Here is a 24,246-nt window from a genome sequence, read left to right as displayed (position 1 = left end):
CTGATCCCGGGGGAGCACTCACTCTCTCGGGAGCACAGCTCCACGGCCAGCACGGCCGGCCCAGTCAGCTCCTTCCCCCCGCGATTGTCCCGGCTGATGGCCAAGTTCAGCTCCCGTTGCAGGTCACCCAGGTGCTCGGGCCCGAAACCTGGTGTGGGAGGGATAGTCAGGGGTGCAGGGGGCTCCACTGGCTCGGGGAGGGGCTGGGTAGGGGCCACTCACCAGGGGGCGCTGGGGTGTAGAAGTAGGGAGCGAAGCCGTGGATGTGGCAGCAGACAGAGAACCCCTCATCGGTGACCCCGAAGGCACGGAGCACAGGCACGGAGCCGTGGGAAGGTGGGGGCCCGCCAGGCACAGGCTGCGCTGGGCCTGTGGGGTCACAGGGTAAGACAGCGGCCATGCCTCTCAGGGTCCTCCGAGGTGTGCCTCCACAGCCTCGAAATACCTTGGGGCCTGCAGCCTGGGGCACTCCTGCCCCTGTACCGTTCCCTGTGTCCATTTCAGCCTCCGTCCTGGTTCCCATCTCCACCCTCATCCCCCAGGATCCATTCTCCACAGCACATCTACAGGGAGGCCCCTCTTTTTTATTACAAGATAAAAACAACTGGCCATGCACAGTGACTCACACCTGTGATTCCAGTGCTTTGTGAGGCCAAGGCAGGAGGATCGCTAGAACCCAGGACTTTGAGACCAGCCTGGGCAACTGAGCAAGACCCAGCCTCAAAAAAAAAGAAAAAAAAATGTGTATATATATACATATATACACACACACACACACACATTATATGTATAAATAAATATATTTGTCTCTATAAAATATATTAATATATAATGTATAAATTAATGTATATAATATACAAAATATATATAAACTATATAAAAATTATATATAATATATAAATTATATATAAATTAATATATAATATATAAAGAATATATTATATATATTTATATTTCAACCACCTCCCAGGTTGAAAGGATTCTTGTGCCTCAGCCACCTGAACAGCTGAGATTACAGGCCCATGCCACCACACCTGGTTAATTTTTTGAATTTTTAGTAGAGACGGGGTTTCACCATGTTGGCCAGGCTGGTCTTGAACTCCTGACCTCAAGTGATCAGCCTGCCTCAGCCTCCAAAAGTGTTGGGATTACAGGCTTAAGTCACCATGCCAGGCCCAAAACTATATTTTTAAAAGTTAGCCAGGCCGGGCATGGTGGCTCAAGCCTGTAATCCCAGCACTTTGGGAGGCCGAGGCAGGCAGATCACGAGGTCAGGAGATCAAGACCATCCTGGCTAAAACAGTGAAACCCTGTCTCTACTAAAAATACAAAAAATTAGCCGGGAGTGGGGGCAGGCGCCTGTAGTCCCAGCCACTCAGGAGGCTGAGGCAGGAGAATGGCGAGAACCTGGGAGGCAGAGCTTGCAGTGAGCCCAGATCGTGCCACTGCACTCTAGCCTAGGTGACAGAGCAAAACTCCATCTCAAAAAAAAAAAAAAAAACAAACTTAGCCAGACATTGTGGTGCACACCTGTAGTCCTAGCTACTCCAAGGCTGAGGTGGGAGGATCACTTGAGCCCAGGAGGTTGAGGTTACAGTGAACCATGATTGTGCCACTGCCCTCCAGCCTGGGTGACAGAAGGAGACTCTGTCTCAAAAAAAAAAAAAAAAAAAAAAAATAGGCAGGGCACTGTCACTCACTCCTGTAATCCCAGTACTTTGGGAGGCCAAGGTCGGCAGATCACCTGAGATTAGGAGTTTGAAACCAGCCTGGCCAACATGGTGAAACCCTGTCTCTACTAAAAATACAAAAATTAGCCGGGCGTGATGGCGGGCACCTGTAATCCCAGCTACTTGGGAGGCTGAGGAAGAAGAATCGCTTGAACCCAGGAGGCGGAGGTCATAGTGAGCCAAGAGTGTGCCACTGCGCTCCAGCCTGGGCAACAAGAGCGAGACTCCATCTAAAAAAAAAACAAACAAAAAAATTTATTGGCCAGGTGCATTCCAGCCTGGGCAACAGAGGGAAATCTTGTCTCAAAAAAAAAAAAAAAAAAATTCTTGTAAAAAGTCAAATTGGGCTGGGCGCAATGGCTCACACCTGTAATCTTAGCACTTTGGGAGGCCGAGGCGGGTGGATCACTTGAGGTCAGGAGTTCAAGACCAGCCTAGCCAACTTGGCAAAAGCCCATCTCTACTAAAAATACAAAAATTAGCCAGGCATGGTGGTGTGCACCTGTAATCCCAGCTACTTGGGAGGCCGAGGCAGGAGAATCACTTGAACCCGGGAGGCGGAGGTTGCAGTGGGCCGAGATCACGCCACTGCACTCCAGCCTGGGCAACAGGGCAAGACTCCATCTCAAAAAAGAAAAAAGTCAAATTGACTTTTGGTTTACGTGTCTAGTGTTATGAATTTTAAGGCACAGAGGTCCTTGCACAGGCTGCAGCCACTACGTATGCAAAACAGCTCAACGTTCCAAGCACCTCCCTCAAGCTGACCCTGTGTCACCTTCGCTTCGCACTCCACAACCCTGGCACCCACTGGTCTGTTCTGTCACTACAGCTCTATGGCAACCAGAGGGGCAGAGCCAGAGGGGCTGACCTGGCCCGGCCTCTGCCCCAGGAGTGCAGGGCCCCAGCACTCACCCATAACCCCTAAACTCACCCACATAATGGTCAATCTCCAACTGTTGGAAGATGAGGGGCTCTGTCTGGGGGTCCAGGGCTGGTGGCGTGGGCCGAAGCCAGCGAGGATCTATGGCTGATGGTAGGACCTGCCCTGGTGGGGGAAGGGAAGGAAGTGGAGTGCATGGAGTCATGGTCTTTCCCGGCCAGGATGGCATGTGATTCTGAAAGGAGCCAGGCAGAGGTGGTGGTCTGGGTCAGGCAGGAAACTTGGAAGAGAATGGGGGTCAAGGGTCAGGGCCAGAATCACTGTAGGCCACACAGGCTGCATGGGGTGGAAGGGCAGTCCTTTGTAGGATTCAAAATTGGCCAGAGTGGGGTCACAGGTCAGCTTTGCAGCTGACTCTTGGACCAAAGGCAAGGCCAGGGGCAATGCGGTGGGCAGCAGAAGCTTCCAGCTCCAAGCCTTACCGTCTACAACCCCCTCCAGGACTGACTGCAGCTCCTCCTCCTCCTGCTCCTGCAGCCTGCGCTCTGCCTCCATCTCCTCCATCAGTGCCAGGTCCTCCTCGAATTGGGATGGCCGAGGTGCGTCATCATCATCCCAGAGGCCCCCACGGGCCCGCTTTGGGGGCACCCCGGGCCCTGGGCCTGGCCGCCGCTTGCCATCCATCCTGTTGGGCAAGTTGGAGCTTGGTGGAGGTTCTGACCAGAGACACCTCTTACCCCGTCTTCTCCATGGTATCCCAGGCACCCACCATGACCACGAGCCTTTTCCTACTCTGGACTGGCTATACTAACATAGCTCTGCACCCTGCAGGCAGTGGGGTGGGAGCACATTCCAGACACTCAATTGTTAGCTACTGCAGCAGCAGACCAGTCGACTCCCTGACCCTCTCTCTCATCACACTAGGTCCTTAGCACATCTCTCGCTTTTTTTTTGAGATGGAATTGTGCTCATCACCCAGGCTGGAGTGCAATGGCATGATCTCGGCTCACTGCAAGCTCCACCTCCCAGGTTCAAGCGATTCTCCCCTCAGCCTCCCGAGTAGCTGAGATTACAGGCGCCCACCACCACACCCAGCTAATTTTTGTGTTTTGAGTAGAGACGGGGTTTCGCCATGTTGGCCAGGCTGGTCTCGAACTCCTGATCTCAGGTGATCCACCTGCCTCAGCCTCCCAAAGTGCTGAGATTACAGGCGTGAGTCCCCGTGCCCGGCCTTAGCACATCTCTTTATTTCCCATAAACCTCTGTCTCCAATACCTCGCCTACCAACCACCCATCTGCCCAGGCCATCTGCCATTGAAATGACAAAAACTGCAATTACTTTTGCACCAACCTAAATACTTTGAAATAATCTCAAATGCCTAGAACTCCTGTATGCCCTTCCCCAGGCTACAGTGGTCAGCGTGTTCTGTGTGTGCTCTCTCACCGCCTCTCTCTGCCCTCCCACATGTGCAGTATGCACACCATATTGTTACTTCTTTTCCTGAGTAATTTGAGAGTTCCTTGCAGATCCCATAGCCCTCCACACTTTAGCACATAGTGCCTAAGAATAAGGAATTCCTTTCACTGAGCACAGTACGATACAATCTAGGACATTTAACACTGACTCAAGGTTGATATAAAATAAAAGGCATCTTTCCCAATTTCTCCAACTGTCTCCAAAATGCCGTTTATAGTAACCCGCTTTCTCCCCCAGTCCAGGACCCACAGTAGCAAACAAAACACAACACAAACCACATACAGACTGCTACTTTTATATATTTGTGTTTTCTTTTTCTTTCTTTTAAAGATGGAATCAGGGCCGGGTGCGATGGCTCACGCTTGTAATCCCAGCACTTTGGGAGGCCAAGGTGGGCGGATCACGAGGTCAGGAGTTCGAGACCAGCCTGACCAACATGGCGAAACCCCATCTCCACTAAAAATACAAAAATTAGCCAGGTGAGATAGCAGGCGCCTGTAATCCCAGCTACTCAGGAGGCTGACAGGAGAATTGCTTGAACCTGGGAGGCGGAGGTTGCAGTGAGCCGAGATCGTGCCATTGCACTCCAGCCTGGGCCACAGAGCACGACTCCGTCTCAGAAAAAAAAAAAAAAAAGAAGACAGAATCTCACTCTTGTTGCCCAGGCTGGAGTGCAGTGGCGCAATCTCGATTCACTGCAACTTCCACCTCCCGGGACCCAGTTCAAGCAATTCTCCTGCCTCAGCCTCCCAAGTAGCTGGGATTACAAGCATGCGCCACCATGCCCAGCTAATTTTTGTATTTTTAGTAGAGACGGGGTTTCACCACGTTGGCCAGGCTGGTCTTGAACTCCTAACCTCAAGTGATCCACCCGCCTTGGCCTCCCAAAGTGCTGAGATTTCAGGCGTGAGCCACCACACCTGGCGTGTGTTTTCTTAATTACAACCTATAAAAGATTATTTTGGAGGCTGGGAGCAGTGGCTCATACCTGTAATCCCAGCACTTTGGGAGGCAGGTGGATCATGAGGACAGGAGATCGAGACCATCCTGGCTAACATGGTGAAACCCCGTCTCTACTAAAAAAATACAAAAAAATTAGTCGGGCGTGGTGGTGGGCGCCTGTAGTCCCAGCTACTCGCGAGGCTGAGGCAGGAGAATGGTGTGAACCCGGGAGGCAGAGTTTGCAGTGAGCCGAGATTGCGGCACGGCACTCCAGCATGGGCAACAGGGTGAGACTCCATCTCAAAAAAAAAAAAAAATTATTATTTTGGGGGTGTATTTTGACAAGATATACAATATAAAAGTTGACTAGAGCTAGGCACGGTGGCCCATGCTGTAATCCCAGCACTTTGGGAAGCTGAGGCGGGTGGATCACTTGAGGTCAGGAGTTCGAGACCAGCCTGGTCAACATGGTGAAACCCTGTCTTTAATAAAAATACAAAAAAATTAGCTAGGTGTGGTGGTGCACACCTGTAATTATGGCTACTCGGGAGGCTGAGGCAGGAGAATCACTTGAACCCAAGAGGTGGAGGTTGCAGTGAGCCGAGATCGTGCCACTGCACTTTAGCCTGGGCCACACAGCAATATTCTGTCTCAAAAAAAAAAAAAAAAAAAAAAAAAAAAAAAAATTACCACCACCACCACCAAATAAAACCCAAACAAACAAACAAAAAAACAGCAAAAGAGTTCACTGGGCATAGTGACTTATGCCTGTAATCTCAGCACTTTGGGAGGCCAAGGTGGGAGGTCGCTTGAGCCCAGGAGTTTGAGACCAGACTGGACAAGATGGCAAGACCCCGTCTCAAAAACAAAAACAAACAAAAAGTATATATCCTCTGGTTGATTAGACAAGATTATATGCAGGTTAAACTTAAGTGGGTAACTTTATTGTGGTTCAGTAAGAATATTCTAAGGAGATACACACTCAAGTATTTAGGAGTAAATGGCCATAACGTCTGCAAGGTATTCGGAATTCTTTGTAAAAAGTGAGTGTGGCCGGGCATGGTGGCTCAAGCCTGTAATCCCAGCACTTTGGGAGGCCGAGGCAGGCGAATCACGAGGTCAGGAGTTCAAGACCAGCCCGGCCAATATGGTGAAACCCTGTCTCTACTAAAAATACAAAAAATTAGCTGGGTGTAGTGGCTGGTGCCTGTAATCCCAGCTACTTGGGAGGCTGAGGCAGGAGAATCGCTTGAACCTGGGAGGCAGAGGTTGCAGTGAGCCGAGATCCAGCCACTGCATTCCAGCCCAGGTGACAGAGTGAGACTCTGTCTCAAAAAAAAAAAGAAAAAGTGAGTGTACGTATACAGAGAGAAGGGAGATAAGAAACATGCATGCAAATCATAAACAGGGCGGTATGTTGAAAGAGGTGATCTGGGCAAAGGGCGTGCAGGTGTTCGTTACACTATTTTTTTTTTTTTGAGACAGAGTCTCGGTCTGTTGCCCAGGCTGGAGTATGGTGGCGCGATCTCGGCTCACTGCAAGCTCCGCCTCCCGGGTTCATGCCATTCTCCTGCCTCAGCCTCCTGAGTAGCTGGGACTACAGGCATCCGCCACTGCGCCTGCCTAATTTTTTTGTATTTTTAGTAGAGACGGGGTTTCACTATGGTCTCAATCTCCTGACCTCATGATCCGCCCGCCTCGGCCTCCCGAAGTGCTGGGATTACAGGTGTGAGCCACCGCGCCCGGCCTATACTATTTATTCTTTCAACCTTCCTGTTAATTTGAAATTATCAGAGAAAGAAATTTTTAAAAAGTACCTGTACCCAGCCGGGCACAGTGGCTCGCACCTATAATCCCAGCACTTTGGGAGACCAAGGCGTTGAGGTCAGGAGTTTGAGACCAGCCTGATCAACATGGTGAAACCCTGTCTCTAAAAAAAATACAAAATTAGCTGGGCATGGTGGCACACACCTGTAACCCCAGCTACTTGGGAGGCTGAGGCAGAAGAATCCCTTGAACCCAGGAGGTAGAGGTTGCAGTGAGCCAAGACTGCGCCATTGCACTCCAGCCTGGGCAACAAGAGTGAAATTCTGTCTCAAAAAACAAACAAACAAAAACAAAGTACTTGTCCCCCAGGGTCCAGGCTGAGACAGAGGGGATTACTGGAACCTAGGGCAGATCCTAGATGTGGCTGGGAAGAGGCAGGTGAGCAGGTCAGCTGTCCATCCCTGGATCTCATAACGGTTGCCCTATATCCAGTCCTCACTTTGCCTTTTTATTTTACTTATTTTTTTTTTAGACGGAGTCTCACTCTGTCACCCAGGCCGGAATGCAGTGGCTGATCTCGGCTCACTGCAACCTTTGCCTCCTGGCTTCAAGCGATTCTCCTGGCTCAGCCTCCCAAGTAGCTGGGATTACAGGCGCCCACCATCATACCCGCTAAATTTTTTTTGTATTTTTAATAGAGATGGGGTTTCACCATGTTGGCCAGGCTGGTCTCGAACTCCTGACCTCAGATGATCCGCCCACCTCGGCCTCCCAAAGTGCTGGGATTATGGGTGTGAGCCACCGCACCCGGCTTTGCTTTGCTTTTTTGCAATAGAACACACCCCTCCAACCCTGCGTGTCCGGAGCGGCCACAGGCTGCCCAGCCAAAGACTACATTTCCCAGTGTGTGCCGCCAGGAATGCCACGTGACTAAGGCCTCCCTCCAGGAATGAGAGTGATCATGAGGTGTGCAGCTACTGGAACATCCTCCCACCCGCTTCCCCATCACACTGGCTGGAACATGGGTGTAGTGGGGGAGCCAACCACAAGGACAGGGACAACACTGGGCTCCCCAACAACCTTCCAGAGCAAAGCTGTCTGCCAACCCTGCACACTTGCCTATCTTCCAAAGCATTATGTGGAGAAATCAATTTGTATCTTTCTTGGGCCACTGTGTTTTGGGGGCTCCTTGGTACAACAGCTTAGACCTGAAATAAGCACAGAAAAATTCTGAACTGATGGAGTATATGTTAGAAATGTTCAGGGAGGTTCATAACAGACACTCAGCATTAGAAAGGGGCCAGCTACTGACAGACATGCAACACGGATGAATCTTGAAAGCAGGCTGTGCAGAAGCCAGACACAAAGTGCACACTGGGGGAACGAGGAGTGACTGCTTACGGAGTATAGGGTTTTCTGTAGGGGTGATGAAATGTTTTGAAACTAGACAGAGGTAATGGTTGTACAACACTGTGAACGTACCAACTGAACTCTTTGCTTTATTACTTTCTCTCTTTATTGAGACAGAGTCTCACTCTGTTGCCCAGGCTGGAGTGCAGTGGCATGATCTCAGCTCACTGCAGCCTTGATCTCCCAGGCTCAGGTGATCCTCCCACCGTGGCCTCCTGAGTAGTTATGAAGACAGCTGCGTGCCACCATGCCTAGCCAATTGTTTTTTGGTAAAGACGGGTTTTGCCATGTTGCTGAGGCTGGTCTGAAACCCCTGGGCTCAAGTGATCTGCCTGCCTTGGCCTCACCAAAGTGCTGGGATTACAGGCATGAACCACCACGCCCAGCCATTGTTTGCTTTAAAATGGCTAATTTTACCTCCATAAAAATTGTATAATACCATTTAGACAAAGTTGTAGAATACATTAAAGTGATCTACAGTGCTAGAAATCAGACTAGTGGCTGCTCCTAGGATAGGAGAGACTGGGAAGGGTATGAGACTGGGAAGGGTATGAGGGGGTTTCTGGGGTGATAAAACACACTATAAAGCCGACTGTACACTGGAGACCTGGACATGGCACGCCATATAAATGATACCTCAATTACAAACATAAAAGTTTGGAGGCTGCAATCCCACATCTAGGGACGTACACTGTAGATATATTATCACATAAGAAAAACTGCATTTATAAGGTTATTTCCAAAAGCATCATTTGAAATCCCCAAAGACTGGAAACCACCTAACTGTCCTCCCCCAGGGGGCTATTTAAATATGTTAAGTCTGTTCAATGGAATACTATGCAACTGTGTAAAGGAACGAGGAAGCTCTTTGTGTACTGATAGGAAAGGTTCTCAAAGAGGCATTGTTCAGTAGATAAAGCAAGACGCTCAGTGGTGCACTCACAAGTTTATCTTTCATGTTGAAAAAAAATGTCTAAGAAAACGTTTACCCTGATTCTAGTCATTAGGAAACAAACAGCCTGGGCGCAGTGGCTCACGCCTGTAATCCTAGCATTTTAGGAGGCCAAGGAGGTTAGACCATTTGAGGTCAAGAGTTCCAGACCAGCCTGACCAACATGGTGAAACCCCGTCTCTACTAAAATATAAAAATTAGCCAGGCGTGGTGGTGGGTGCCTGTAATACCAGCTACTTGGGAGGCTAAGGCAGGAGAATCACTTGAACCTGGGAGGCAGAGGTTGCAGTGAGCTGAGATCATGCCACTGCGCTCCAGCCTGGGTGACAGAGCAAGACTCTGTCTCAAAACAAAACAAGAAAAAGAAACAAACGAATCCAAAGTGAAGGGTGACAACACTGGTCTGTAATCTTTAAAACTGTCGATGTCATGAAAAAGTAAGTTGCCTGGGCTAGGAGGCTCACATCTGTAATCCCAATACTTTGGGAGGCTGAGGTGGGATGATCACTTGAGGCCAGGAGTTAGAAACTAGCCTAGGCAACATGGTGAGACTCAATCAATCTCTACAAAAAATTAAAGATTACTTAAGCATGGTGGTGCATACCTATAGTCCCAGCTACTCGGGACACTGAGGTGGGAGGGGAGGATCACTTGAGCCTGGGAGGTGAAGGCTGCAGTGAGCCATGACTGCACCACTGCAATACAGTCTGGGCAAGACAGCGAGACCTGTCTCAAAAAATGAAAAAGTTGCCATGACAATGTGTGTTATCCTAGGTTAGAACTTCGATTAAAAAAGTAAAATGATGGGCCAGGTGCAGTGGCTCACGCCTGTAATCCCAACACTTTGGGAGGCCGAGGCAGGCGGATCACCTGAGGTCAGGAGATTAAGACCAGCCTGGCCAACGTGGTGAAAACCCCGTCTCTACTAAAAAAATACAAAAATTAGCTGGGCATGGTGGCGGGCGCCTATAATCCCAGCTACTTGGGAGGCTGAGGCAGGAGAATCGCTTGAACCTGGGATGCGGAGGTTGCAGTGAGCCAAGATTGCGCCATTGCACTCTAGCCTGGGCAAGAAGAGTGGGGGAAAAAAAAAAAAAAAGAAATTATTGGCCAGGCGCAGTGGCTCACACCTGTAATCCCAACACTATGGGAGGCTGAGGTGGGTGGATCACCTGAGGTCAGGAGTTTGAGACCAGCCTGGCCAACATGGTGAAACCCTGTCTCTAGTAAAAATATAAAAATTAGCCAGACGTGGTGGCAGGTGCCTGTAATCCTAGCTACTCAGGAGGCTGAGGCAGGAGAATCGATTGAACCCAGGAGGCGGAGGTTGCAGTGAGCCAAGATTGCACCACTGCACTCCAGCCTGGGTGATAATGAGGCTCTGTTTCAAAAAAGAAAAGAAAACAAAACAAAACAAAAAAACCAGGCTGGACATGGTGGCTCACGCCTGTAATCCTAGCACTTTGGGAGCCCAAGGTGGGCAGATCACCTCAGGTTAGGAGTTCGAGACCAGCCTGGCCAAAATGAAACCCCGTCTCTACTAAAAATACAAAAAAATTAGCCGGGCGTGGTGGTGCATGCCTGTAATTCCAGCTATTCGGGAGGCTGAGGCAAGAGAATGGCTTGAACCCGGGAGGCAGAGGTTGCAGTGAGCCGAGATAGTGCCACTGCACTCCAGCCTGGGCAACAGAGGGAGGCTCAGTCTTGGGAAAAAAAAAAAAAGAAATTATTAATAGCTTTGAAGAATATTACAGAGACACGTGGCAGATCTAAGTAAGGACCGTCTATTCGATAACGTCACTGTCTCATGTTAAACTACATGATGATGACAATGACACTGTAGTTCTGCAGGCGGACATCCCTGTTCTTAAGAGCTGACTGCTGGAGGCCAGGTACGGTGGCTCACGGCTGTAATCCCAGGACATCTGGAGGCCGAGGCAGGGGGATCGCTTGAGCCCAGGAGTTTGAGATCAGCCTAGGCAACATGGTGAAACCCTGTCTCTATAAACAATACAAGAATTAGCAGGGTGTGGTGGCACACACCTTTAGTCCCAGCTACTCGGGAGGCTGAGGATCAGATGAGCCTGGGGAGGTTGAGGCTGCAGTGAGCCGTGACGGCCCCACTGCACTACAACCTGCATGACAGAGTAAAATACTGTACCAAAAAAAAAAAAAAAAGAGGCCAGGTGCGGTGGCTCACGCCTGTAATCCCAGCACTCTGGGAGGCAGAGGCACGTAGATCATAAGGTCAGGAGTTCAAGACCAGCCTGGCAAAGATGGTGAAACCCCATCTTTACTAAAAACACAAAAATTAGCCAGGTGTGGTGATGCGCGCCTGTAGTCCCAGTTACTCAGGAAGCTGCAATAGGAGAATCGCTTGAACCCGGGAGGCAGAGGTTGCAGTGAGCCAAGGTCGCACCACTGTACTCCAGCCTGGGTGACAGAGCAAGACTCCATCTCAAGGAAAAAAAAAAAAAAAAAAGTTAACTGCTGGAGTTTTCAGAGGCGAAGTATCATGATGACCACAACTTTCAAACAGTTCAGCCAAAAAAAGGTCAAAAGGTACAGGTATATGCATGTGCTTGGATAAAGCAAATGAGGTGTCATGCCAACAGCCAGTGAATCTAGGCAAAGGGCCGTGGCTGTTCACTGTACTCAATTTGTACCTTCTCTGCAGGTTTGAAACTTTTCAAAATATTAAGGGGGAAATATATAAAATGAAAATAGTAAAAATTTTACAAGGTGGGCAGAAGAGTATGTGGAAATCTTTTTGCTTTTAACGCCGGGAGTATGTAGACATCTTTTTTATTTTAATGTAGAGCATATGTATAAATCTATTTGCTTTTAATGCATCATTCTACAAGGAGAGCTAAGAAACTGGTTTCCTGGGGGACAGGGTAGAAGACTTCATTTGCTAACTGTTTTATTGAGCTATAATTCACATACTATACAATTCACCCATTTAAAGTATATATAGTTCAACGGTATTTAGTATGTTCAGAGTTAGGCAACCATCACCACAGTCAATTTTAGAACTCTCTCATCACCCCAAAAAGCCTAAATCCTTTAGCTCTCTCCCTGCATTCGGCCCATCTGCCCCCACTCCTGGCAGCCACTCATCTAACTTTCTGTCTCCATGGATCTGCCTATTCTAGGCATTTCCTATAAATGGGATCTTGGAATATGCAGCCTCTTGTGTCTCGCTGCTTTCTCTGAATGTGTTCATCGTTCATGTGTGTGGCAGCCTTTCGTCAGTGCTGTGTCCCTTTTTTGCTGAGTACTTTTCCGCAGTATGGCTAGAACACGTTTGACGTATCCCTTCTTCAGTGGATGGACATTAGGGTTGCTTCCACCTTTTGTGAATAGTGCAGCCGTGAGTGTGTGCAGGAGGTTTTGTGTGAGGAAGACTTTGACTCTGCATTCGCGCTCTTTGGGTGACAACCGTGTACATGTGTGACTTACAGGAAGAAGCAAGCATAGTTAGTGGCTCTGGCTCCGGTTGTGCAAGTAGCCAGAGAGGGACAGGGAGTGACGATCTGCGGGGAGAGACCCGGGTGGGACAGAGGAAGCGCAGGGGCTTGTGGGAGCCCAGAGTCATCGCCGAAGCTGGAGGAAGGAAGGAGCCGACTGGCTGCCCTTGGTCAGTTGGCTGTGGCTACGGGGGTGCGGTGGGAGGGACGGTGTCAGCAGGGGCAAAACCAGGGCTCTTGTTAGTGGAGGCAGAGCAGCCCTGTGTGTTCCCTTTCATCAGCCCTGGCACAGGATGACAGCTTGGCAAACACTGTCCTCTGCCCCTCTCACGACCCTTCAGAAGCAAGCACTTAACAGAGATTCAGCAATAAAATGACACCACGTGCTCGCTGCAGGCCAGACACGAGTTTTCTCGATGAGTGAGACACTCATTTCCTCAATGACCTCATCCAATCTCACAGCTTTATTTTTATTTATATATTTTTTTGGGACAGGATCTTGCTCACTGCAACCTCCGCCTCCTGGACTCAAGCGATTTTCCTGCCTCAGCCTCGCAGGTAGCTGGGATTACAGGCGCCCATCACTATGTCCAGCTAGTTTTGTATTTTTAGTAGAGTTTTTCACCATGTCTGCCAGACTGGTCTCAAACTCCTCACCTCAAGTGATCCGTCCGCCTCGGCCTCCCAAAGTGCTGGGATTACAGGCGTCCACCACCACGCCCGGCTAATTTTTTGTATTTTTAGTAGAGATGGGGTTTCACCGTGTTAGCCAGGATGGTCTTGATCTCCTGACCTCATGATCTGACCGCCTTGGCCTCCCAAAGTGCTGGGATTACAGGCGTGAGCCACCGTGCCCGGCCTAGCTTTTGTATTTTTTGTAGAGACAGGGTCTTGCTATGTTGCCCAGGCTCACCTGCACGCTTTCGGCCTTGTCCTTCCCCTAGGCCTCTGTGACCGCTGTCTCTGGACTGCCCTGGGCGTATGTCTTCCTCCTTTACCAGCCAGGGACCTCTGGATGGCAGAGCAAGGACTGACTCTCCTCTGGGATCTTAGCATCACCCAGCACAGAGCTGGGCCCCCAGGAGGCCTTAGGGAGTGTTCGCTGCATGAAACTCCACTGCATCCAGAGACTCAGCTCAGGCTTAGCTCCTCCAAGCTGACCAGCTGCCCTTCAGCGTTCCCACAATGCCTTGTGCCACTTTCATTATTGCACGTGTGCACACAGAGCTGGGATCCTTTCAGCCTATGGGCTCCTCGAGAAAAGGAGTCAGCATCTTGCCCAAGTTGGGGTCTTCAGCATCACTCTGCACAGTGTCCGGTTACTTCAAGACATGAGTTTAGGCCGGGTGTGGTGGCTCACACCTGTAATCCCAGCACTTTGGGAGGCCGAGGTGGGAGGATTACTTGAGGTCAGGGATTCGAGACCAGTCTGGGCAACATGGCAAAACCCTGTCTCTACTAAAAATACAAAAATTAGCTGGGCATGGTGGCACGCACCTGTAATCCCAGCTACTCGGAAGCCTGAGGCATGAGAATCGCTTGAACCCGGGAGGTGGAAGTTAGTGAGCCGAGATCGTGCCACTGTACTCCAGCCTGGGCAACAGAGCAAGACCCTGTCTCAAAAACCAAAAAAAAAAAGACATGTGAGTTGAAACTGAGCACACAGGTTCTTCTCTTGGCTCCCAAAGACTATCACTGCTCCACCATAGCTCAGCGCACTCTGGACTGAAATCTCCTGTCCTTCCCCAACCAAACTGAATGATCATTGGCTCCCCAGTGCTCAGCAGAGGGCCTGTCCAAAGAGCAGCTGTCAGAAACACATAAGAGAGGGAAGAGCATTTCAGGGGGAGGGAAGGAACCTCTCTAGCGGGAAGAGAGACCTGTCGCGGGAAGTACAGGAAGGAGGAGAGGCGGCCGTGCGTGGTGGCTCACGCCTGTAATCCCAGCACTTTGGGAGGCCGAGGCGAGTGGATCACCTGAGGTCAGGAGTTTGAGACCAGCCTGGCTAACACGGCGAAACCCCATCTTTACTAAAAATACAAAAAATGAGCTGGGCGTGGCAGCGGGCGCCCGTAATTCCAGCTACTCAGGAGGCTGAGGCACGAGACTCGCTTGAACCCGGGAGGCGGAGGTTGCAATGAGCTGAGTTCGCACCACTGTATTCCAGCCTGGGTGACAGAGCAAGACTCTGTCTCAAAAAAAAAAAAAAAGACAGCGGCAACAAGTTCCTTGAGTGGAAGGGCTGAGGCGAGGCACTGACATCGCCCTGCCCACTCCTGGCTCCGCTCTAAACCCTGCCCACTCACTCCCCCACTAATCTTTGCCTTCAGAGCGGCAACCCCAACCTGCTTCTCCCTTGGCCTTCCCCATCCAGCCTGCTGCTCAAACCACAAACCCAAGAGTCATCCTGAACTCTTCCCCTCGCTCCTACGCCCAGTCCATCAGTCAGTCCCCCTGGCTCCACCCGCAAAGGTAACCTGAGCCTGATTCTCTCTGCCTGCAGGACGCTCTCCCTCCTAACAGATCTCCCTCCTTCCATTCTTATTCCTGCTACAATCCAATTTCCACTCAGTGGTCAGTGAGTTTTTCAAAACACGGGGCGAATCGTGTTGTTTCCACGCTCAAACCCTCGCATGGCTCCCCGCTGAACCTAGAATAAAGGAGAAATTCCATACCAAGGTTTACAAGGCCCTATAGGATCTAGTTCCCCATCATGACTCCGACCTCATCTGTATTTCTCTCGTCCTCTCGGCTCCTGCTACAAATACGCCAAGTTCCTTCCACCTCAGGGCTTTGCACTTGAGGGTCCCAGAGCGATCGATTCTGGACCACTCCAGCTAAAGCAGCAGGCTCTTCCCTCATTATCACGTTACCCTGCGTTAGTTCCCTTCTGAGAGCATCTCACAGCCCCAGAGCACTGCTTTACTGATGCTAATATTAAAATTCATCACTTGTCTATCGTCTGTCTTCCCGAGGCAGGGACTTCTCCGACTTGTTCCTGCTTCCAGAAAAGTGCCTGGCACAGAGTACTCAAACACCCAGCGAATCCAGGATGACACTAAGCCCGCACGTGCACCACCCAGTCCCCCCAGCTCCTCCCGGACCACGTCCCTCCCCACGGTGCCCGGCGCATGCGCCCCCTGCCCGCCGAGGAATTCCACCCCCACCCCGGCCTTTTCCTGCTCGTCCCCGCGCCCTCGCCCAGGAAACCCCTGGCCCCTGCCCCCTCCTGCGCGCCCCCGGGCCAAGGGGTGCCCTCGCAACCGTCTCTCAGATCTATGTGCCTGGCTGCTCAAGCCCCGTTCCCTACCAGGCCCACTGCCCCGAACTCCCTTTTTTTCCTCTACTCACCCGCTTCAAACAGCGTTTCCCGCCACAGCCTACGCCGCCGTGACCCCTGACTCCCGCGCGCGCAGGCCCAGAGCCTCGGCGCTCCGAGACGGGCCACGCCCCCGTCTTTCCAAGTGCGGGCGAGGCCACGCCCAACTGGTCAGCGGACCACGCCCCGCTTGTTCGACTGCAGGGCAGGCCCCGCCCCCTCAGCTTGCGAAGTGGCCTCGCCCCCTTGCTGAAAAAATACCCTTAACTCCGCCTCCCCATGACGTATCCGCTCGAGGCCACGCCCCTCCGGCCGGCTGCCTTCACGACCTCGTGCGGTCTGTGCGCGCCGCGGTTCTGTTCTCTCCTCCCACCCTCGGGTGTTGCGCGCGCATCCTCCGCGTCTCCCCCCCCCCCCCCGCCCCGCCCCGGGGCCGTGTAGTGAGCCCTGCCCCGTCGCTGCCCAGCAGCCAGCTGGTGACCTGACGCCCGAGATCCCCGCAGAGGCTGGCCGATAAGTGGTAGAGTCCTGGCTTCATCTGTTCTCCTTCATCCTGGCCTCAGTTTCCCTATATGTAAACTAGACTCAACAACGCATGATAGGGACACTTATGGGGCGCCCGGTACACTACTCTTAGGATAAGATGATCGTTTCTACCTACTCGCACTTCCGCTGTCCCCTGCCCCAAATAAATATACCTTTAAGTTCCATCCCTCCATACAACCTCCCTTTCGCCCTCGATTGGAATTGCTCATTCAGCTCCTTCAGGGCTGGCATAGGGGCAGGAAGAATTGTAGAACTTCGTCGCTTGCTCGCTCTGAACTCCTGGTGTCTCTCACCTTTCAAACTTTGCATGTACTGTTCCCTCAACTTGGAGGCCCAGCCCCCGGGCTCTTGTTTTAGGTCCCAGCGATTGCCTCTGTTGTGATACCTTGCCTGACTTCCTCTAGCCCCACCACAGTGCCACGCTCATTAAAGTCCCCATCCCCCGAGTCTTGATAGGAGGGAGGATGGTTATCTTGTTCACGGATGTTTCCAGTGCCTAGAATTGTGCCTGACTATAGTAAATGCTCCGGAAACATTTACTGGGTGAATGTCTCCATCTCTAGAATGGCCAACCCGGTGCCTGGCCCACAGGAGGCCTCAGCAAACACTTTTTGTTCGGACAAAAGTCCAGATCCCCTCATCCACTTAAATCCTGTTTATCCTTCAAGGGCGAGTTCTGATTCACCTTGTCCAGGGAGGTGACCCTGAGGCTGAGGCCTCTGTCCTGAACCTTCACAGCAGGCGACACACCACCCAGCACTGGGACCCTATGTGCCACCCTTCCCAACAGCCTGGGGACACCCAGTCCCACCTGCTCAATCAGATTCAGGGACCCGGTGTCACTGAGGTCCCTAGAAGCCCACACCCTCTCCATCTTGCACTCCAGCTCCGGGCTGGATTGTGTTCATATTTTATTTTCCTGTTTTTGTTTTTAGTTTTTATTAAATAAAAGCAGAGGAAGAGGAAGGCCCCTGGTCTCCCGGGCTATGCGGGAGAGCCATGGGTCCTCCCCTCCCTCTGTTCAAGGTGCACTGCGTGCTGGGCTTGAGGTGTAAGCTGGGGAGGGAGGGCAGCCGGGAAGGGTCAGCAGACGGGACCTGTAACCCTTTCACCCCTTCTGGAAGACTCGCTGGGCAGGGAGGGAGCCTCCTGGACCCGGACTGGGGCTTATCCCAACGGATGAGAGCCGACAGGTCTACAGGCTCGGCCCAGGGCCCCTTCCACCCTAGGAAGAGGAAGGGGTGCCGGCGTCTATCTGCTGGAGGGTGATCAGGCAAGGCTGTGGGGCTGGGTGGCCGACCCCTCACTCGTGGACATCCCAGATCTCCGACAGCAGAGGCGGCAGCTTCTTGTCCTGGAGCCGCAGGGCGAAGACCTGCTCCGAGTGCACAGAGCTCAGCGTGCGCAGGCTCACCAGCTTCATGAGCATGCGCGGGAAGCGCAGCTGGTCCTGAGGGAGGAGGCAGGTGGGCGCTGGCTGAGCCCCTGCCCTGCCAGGCTTTGGGCGGCCCACCCCAAAAGAAAGGAGGGTCCCTCCCCGACCAGGCGTGGGGCCCGCCTCTGTGCTTGGACTAGACCTGGCTCCCAGTCCAGCAGGGTGGGGCCTGAGGAAAGACTGCGGAGGAGACGGCAGTGCGGCTGGCGGAGCCCGGCCTGGACGGACCACGTGGGCCGCGGGGCGTAGCTGGCTCTGCGCAGAGGCTCTGCGGGGCCCTACCTGCGGCCTCTTGATGCGCGTGTAGGACAGCAGCGCCTCCACGTAGGGCTGCTGCAGCGCCTCCACGCGGCCCGGCTCCTGCACGTTGGGCCGGTCGGCCGAGAAGATGTTGATGGCGATGAGCAGGGCGTACTCAGCGTCGTCCAGGCCCAGCCGCCGCATGGCCCGCGAGAACTCGAAGATGGGGTTGATGAACTCCACCTGCAGGCCTGCGGGGCGGGAGGCAGCCGGTGACTCCCTCAGCCCGAAACCGGGCCCCACATTCTGGCCCCTGGCGCCGCCCACAGTCTCTGGGGCAGGGAACATAGCAGTAATTACAGCGTTCTTGTCATTTCTGTCCACCTGTGCCCCGTGCCCATAAGAGTGCTGGCATGTAGTCGGTGTGCCACACATGCCGCCCAGTGAAGGAATGAATAATGAGGGTGCATGTTTCTTCAGTATCTTCTACTATCCTATCACCACCCTCCCTTCCCACCTGGGCGGTGGCTGCATCTTCCCTGAGTCCTATTCTTGTCCCCTTCACAAAGGCAAAGGGAAGCTTTTAAAACCTAGGTCACATCGTGTCGGTCCCAGCGCTGGCTTCCACTGCTCAAGGTTTCCAAACTCATTCCCAAAACTGACTTGTTCATTCATTCATCAAATGTCACTGAGTACCTGCCACGTGCCAGGCTCCAGCACTTACATTTGAGAGCCTAGGGGACAGGCCATAGACAAACACATTAGGAAGAGGCCCAGCCTGTCAGAGGGCTATGAGTTCAATGGAACCAGGCAGTGCAGAGAAGTGTGAAGGGCCCTGCTGAGCCACGGTTCTATTTTATACAAGGCGGGCAGGGAAGGCCGCGCTGTGGGTGACGCTGGAGCAGTGACCAATCCGAAGGAGGTAAGGGATTGTGAGGGTGACCAACTGCTGTTCCCATGACTTGGGACGGGGGCTACCCAGGCCATGAGACTTTCAGTGTTAAAACTGGGAAGGTCCTGGGCAAACTAGGACCAGTTGGTCCCCCTAGTTCTGGGCAGAGGAAACTCCAAGTACACAGGCCCTTGGCTGCAGCATGCTGGATGGGTGCCAGTAAGAGGCCACAGTGGCTGGAGGAGGGGGAGAGGATGGGAGCGAGGGCGGAGAGTGGGCGAGGCCAGGTCCTAAAGGGCTTTGTGGGCCACAGAGAGGACTCCAGCTCTTCTCCCAGTAAGACGGGAGCCGTGGAGGGTTCTGAGTGGAGGAGGGATGTGGGCAGCCTCAAGTGCTGACAGGACCCTTCTGCCTGCGCTGTGAGCAGCCCCATCAGGCAGAGGTGGAGGCAGGCGGCCCCTCAAGGGGACCCTGGCAGTGTTCCAGGGTGGTGGCAGAGGAGGGGCTGGGAAGGGGTAGGGTGGGATTCCTGACCTCCTCTCCACCCCATCTCCTTGTGCTCCAGCTGCCTGGGCCTCCCTGTAGTTCCTCCAAACCACCAGCTCTCCCCAACCTCAGGGCCTCTGCAACTGCCGATCCCCTCTGCCAAAAACGCTTCCCTGCAGCCCTGCCCTGCTAAGCTCATACTAAAAGGGTTACTGGGACCGTCTCAGGTGGTGAAAGGGCCGGAGTAAGAGGAAGGGGAGAGGATGGGGTTCGGACAGATGTCGGGAAATACAGAGAGGTTCCCCACAGATTGTGGGACAATGAGGGAGTGAGGCCCTGGCGCATGCTCTGCAGCACTAGCAACACTCCTCCCACCCTTTTCCTAGGCAGTGCCTCTCACTGCCCAGGCCTTCTTCCAGAAGCCCACCCACCCAGGTCAGCACTCTCAGAGGGCAGGAAGCAGTGCTCCCCTAGACAGTAAGGAAGGCTGCCCACTTCACAATGGACCGAGCTCCTGCCTGCCTCCCTTGGGTGAGACCACGTTTTGGGGTGGGGGGATGCTTTTCCTAATGCCCACCAAAATGCCTGATGTGGTAACAGGGCTCCTCCTGTCTCAACTTCCACTGCAACCCACTGTACAGAGTCGGCACTGAACACATGCTTTTTTTTTTAAACAGAGACACGGTCTCCTCTGTCACCAGGCTGGAATGCCGTCGCACAATCACGGCTCACTATAGCCTCAAGCAATCTGGCCTTCTCAGCCTCCTGAGTAGCTGGGACTAGAGGCGTGCACCACCACACACGGCACATGCACTCTTACCTCACTCTCACCTTGGCTCAACCCTCACCCCGACTTTGGAGATAAAGAAACAGGGACTCCAACAGGGATGAGCTGGCCCCAGGTCTTCCAGCCAGCAGGGGCGCCAAGCCTCCCTGAAGCCTCCCCTGGGCCCTACCTGCACGGTGGAAGTCGTCCTTGCTGTAGGTGAAGTCCTTCAAGAAGGTGATACACTCTGTCTCGTGGTTGTAGCGCCTGGCTGTCTCCAGCAGCATAATCTAAGGGCGGCAGCGGGAGGGGGATCTCGAGCCCTGTGACCCTTCAGCTGCTAGTCCCTCCCCTCTTGGCCCAAATGGGGGTCTAATCTCACCAGGATTATCCTTTGTCCCCTTCCCCCTGTTCTCTCAGCCACACCAGCGTGCAGCCATCACGTGAGACAGGCCGAGCTCTTTCTCCACTTCGGGCTTCCGCACATGCTGCATCCCCATCTCCTTAGGATACTCTTTCCCCAGGTGAGCACAAGGTATAGGAGCAGGGGGTTTCATCTGCTTTGTTCTTTGCCCCATATGCCAACACTTGGAATAGAGCCTGGCATACAGCAGGCGCTCAATACTTACATGTTATTCCTACTTTGATTCAAATGCTAACTCCTCTGAAAAGCCTTTTTGGCAACTTTTCTCTAAAATAGCCCCTCTGGCCTGATCCTCAATCTTCTCAGCCTCAGACCCTTTTTCCTTTCTCTCCTTGGCTCATAGAAGACTCTACTCGCCGTGGAATGTCATCCTACAAGGGCAAGGACTGGTCTTGCTAAACTCTGCTCCCAGCATCTGTCCTGGAGCTATCTCTGGGGTTCCTTGTGGGCAGATGGACCATTACCTCGATAGTGGATGCCTTCAGGAGGGCGATCTGGTCCTCCCGGCCCAGCTGCAGGAAACCAGGCACTTGCTTGGCGAAGTCCACGATCTCCTGGACTGAGATGATGGCCAGCTCCGTGAAGTGGGCGAAGCGTTGCTGGCGGGCATCTCGGGACTGGGGGTCTGCGCCCAGGGGCCAGGGCTGGGACACAGGAGACCAGGGTCACACCCAGGTCTTTGTGAGCCTAAGTCTGGGCGGCCATCTTGAGACCAAGCCTGCACCCTGGGGGACCCTACCCCCAAAACCCCTGCCCTCTGGAGCCTCACTCTCCCACACCCTGGCTGATGGTCCAGCCGGCTCTACCCCATTGGGACCATCACACTCAAGGTTGTGGAGGGGGCAGTACCGTGACTTTGGGCTGGTCCGAGAAGGAGCGTTTGTTGCACTGCAGCTGGGCCGCCACCAACTGCTGGATCATTAGTTCTTGAGCCGCTGTTAACTGGACACCCTCACCTTCCCCGGAGCCCTGGCTGCCTGCCTCAGATCCACCAGGGGACGCCCCAGGCCCAGAGGTTGAGCTGCAGCTGCCCTGTGGCCCCGCAGGTGACTGTGACTGTGACTGTGACTGCTGCTGCTGCTGTTTCCGAATCTTCTTTTTCCGGATCTGTTCTTCGGAGAGGACGCCTATAGGGGGATGCAGGCCTCAGCAGAACCCCAGGGCTGGGCGGGGGGCCAGGCCGGCACCGCCCCCTCCCACTGCACTCACACTGCTCCCTCATCCCTGCCTCCTTGCACTTGCGCAGCCGGCACTGCTGGCACTTGCGCCGCATGAAAGCGTCCATCTGGCAGGTTCCGCCACCCCGACAGGCATAGCGCCGGGCCCCGCCACGGACCACACTGCGCCGGAAGAAGCCCTTGCAGCCTTCGCAGCTGAGCACGTTGTAGTGGAAGCCGGAGGCCTTGTCCCCACAGACGCGGCAAAGCTCGTGGCCCAGCATCTTCGGGGCTGGGCCCTTCTTTCGCTTGCGCTCTGGCTCCTCTTCGGGATCCGGGATGACTGGGGTGGGTAGGCAGAGGCCATGAGAGGGCCACAAGGAGAAACAGGAACCAGAGGGATGGGCCCACAGGAGATCCCCGGGCAAAGCACCAGAGGATGGAGGGAGAGAGGAGTTGCTGCCCACATTCAGGGAAATTGCAATTTAGAAAGATGTATGTGTCAAGGAGAAAGCAAGAACAAAAAGCAAAGATCAGGGGCCTCCCATTCCCATCTCTATTTCTTTCTCCCTTCCTAAACCCCTCCCCAAGCCCCCACATCAGCTCCAGGGCCCTGTCTCTGGGCCCTGTCTCACCCCAGTCCGCGCTGCAGGCTGAGCCGGCCTCATCAGTGCCTGGGACATCAGGGTCCGGACCCCCGGGCCACGGCTCCGGACCCTCCTCCTTTACAGTGGGTGAAGAAGAAGGGGCGCCAGGCTGAGGGGGGCCATTTCCTGGAAGAGGGTGGAATCCGGGAGGGGTACAGTGAGCTTCTGCTAGTGTATGATAAAGGCTGGGTGGGGAAGAGAGTCACTCACCAGGCAGCGGGGTATCCAGGGAACTCGTGGTGGGAGAGGACATGGTGGGGTCACGGAGCAGCCTGTAGAATACAGGGGATTGAGAGCCTTGTGGGGCTAAGAAGGGTTGGGTTAGGTCAGTTACAGGTCCTGACAGGGCTTCCCCTTTTTTTTCCATCTCTCCAGAGACCCTACTCTCAGCCACAACCCTGGTTCCTGCCAGCCTACAAACCCTCCCCATCCTTCTAACAGGACCCGCCCCTTCTGTTCCACGCCAGCCTTCAGCTTGGTCTTAAGCCCCGCCCCTGCTGTAGGCCCCGCCCCCTCAGGTCCAAACCACCTGATTTTTTTAGGTAGGACCCATTCTCCTTTAATCATGCTCTGCCATCACGTCCTCCATCCCATGTAGTTTCCCCCCACCTTCTCTTCTTAAGACTCTACCTCACTTCTGCCCCAAGCATCCCTATCTCTCATTCTGACCCCACCTCCTCCTATTATGCTCCACCCTCAACCTTCCAGGTTCAGCCCCTAGTGCCCCCATCATGGGCCTCCCAACACCTTGCCCCGCCCCATACGCATCCCTCCCTCCAAGCCTCACCCCCACAACCTCGCTCCAGGTTCCGCCCCATCCCCTCCCATCATGCCCCGCCCCCGCCCCGCCTCCTCCCTTCGTGCTGCACCCCCACAACCTCGCTCCAGGCCCCGCCACATCTCCTCTCATCATGCCCCGCCCCCGCCCCGCCTCCTCCCTTCATGCCCCTCCCCCGCACCGCGCTCCAGGTCCCACCCCATCACCTCCCATCATGCTCCGCCCCGCCGCCTCCATTCATGCTCCGCCCCGCCTCCTCCATTCATGCTCCGCCCCCGCACCTCTCTCCAGGTCCCGCCCCTCTCCAAGCACCAACGGGGGGCGGGGCTCATGGCTGCGCGCGGGGGTCTCGTGGACGGCCTCTCGCGGAGGGAACTACTCCTGTTGCCCTGGAAACAGCCGCCGGAGGCGCGAGTTACGGAGGGGAGGAAATGGAAGGAGAGAAGGGGGCTGAGCGGAGTACGAGGGGAGCGCCGAGAAGCCCCGGGTTCGGGGCTCCTCCTGCGTCTCCCCACTCTCCGGTGCACCTGCCTGGGTTCCCTTGCTTTGCTTCTCTTCGTCCTCCTCTTTAGCCCCTGACACACCGCCGCTACTCGAATACCCTCAAAAGTAACTTCGCCACTTCTTCCGGCAACCCCGCCCTTGCGTCACGTCCGGAAGAGGGGCGGAGCGTGAAAGTTGACGAACTTCCGGTCCGCTTAGGACCAGCCGAAGCTGCTGCCCCGCACGGAAGTTGGTAACTCACCGGAAGTTTACCGGGTGGATCTACTGGGACTTGGCAGAAGAGTTCCGAACCCATTTCCTCGCTTCTTGGGAGCCAAACCTCCAGCCCCGCGCTTTGTGGCTTTAGCTCATTCCTGCGCTTCTCTGAGCCTGCGGCCAAACCCTAGCTATAGCTGCTTGTCGCACATGACTGATTTAAGGCACG

The 24,246-nt window shown here is 53.8% G+C and overlaps 2 protein-coding genes across 5 annotated transcripts in view; both read right to left on the bottom strand.

Moving 5' to 3' along the window:
* The window catches only part of POLD1 (DNA polymerase delta 1, catalytic subunit), a 32,351-nt gene extending 16,115 nt beyond the window's left edge, over positions 1 to 16,236 (bottom strand). The window contains exons 1-6 of one of the 2 annotated variants that reach the window (XM_063720224.1): positions 15,980 to 16,084; positions 3,093 to 3,295; positions 2,662 to 2,775; positions 1,838 to 1,960; positions 223 to 369; positions 23 to 148 (exon numbers count right to left, since the gene is read on the bottom strand). In XM_063720224.1, the coding sequence (XP_063576294.1) occupies positions 23 to 148; positions 223 to 369; positions 1,838 to 1,960; positions 2,662 to 2,775; positions 3,093 to 3,294 (712 nt within the window). In that variant the 5' untranslated portion in view covers position 3,295; positions 15,980 to 16,084. Of the gene's footprint in view, positions 1 to 22; positions 149 to 222; positions 370 to 1,837; positions 1,961 to 2,661; positions 2,776 to 3,092; positions 3,296 to 15,979 lie in introns of both variants that reach the window. The other variant, XM_024237906.3, reaches the window with a different exon arrangement.
* A 1,151-nt stretch (positions 16,237 to 17,387) lies between these two features.
* NR1H2 (nuclear receptor subfamily 1 group H member 2) lies at positions 17,388 to 23,996 on the bottom strand. 3 transcript variants are annotated; one of them, XM_054538268.2, is made up of 10 exons: positions 23,846 to 23,996; positions 23,600 to 23,707; positions 22,751 to 22,812; positions 22,529 to 22,666; positions 21,946 to 22,236; positions 21,586 to 21,863; positions 21,201 to 21,380; positions 20,503 to 20,602; positions 18,211 to 18,419; positions 17,388 to 17,943 (listed from the first exon to the last, which is right to left on the bottom strand). In XM_054538268.2, the coding sequence occupies exons 3-10, from the start codon at positions 22,791 to 22,793 to the stop codon at positions 17,797 to 17,799; spliced, it is 1,386 nt and encodes a 461-aa protein (XP_054394243.1). In that variant the 5' UTR covers positions 22,794 to 22,812; positions 23,600 to 23,707; positions 23,846 to 23,996; the 3' UTR covers positions 17,388 to 17,796.
* Between the last annotated feature and the right edge of the window lie 250 nt (positions 23,997 to 24,246).

Source organism: Pongo abelii, chromosome 20 (genome assembly GCF_028885655.2).
Source record: "Pongo abelii isolate AG06213 chromosome 20, NHGRI_mPonAbe1-v2.0_pri, whole genome shotgun sequence".
NCBI lineage: Eukaryota > Metazoa > Chordata > Mammalia > Primates > Hominidae > Pongo > Pongo abelii.
Note: the sequence above shows the minus strand (reverse complement) of the source record. Positions and strands in the feature narration are given on the sequence as shown.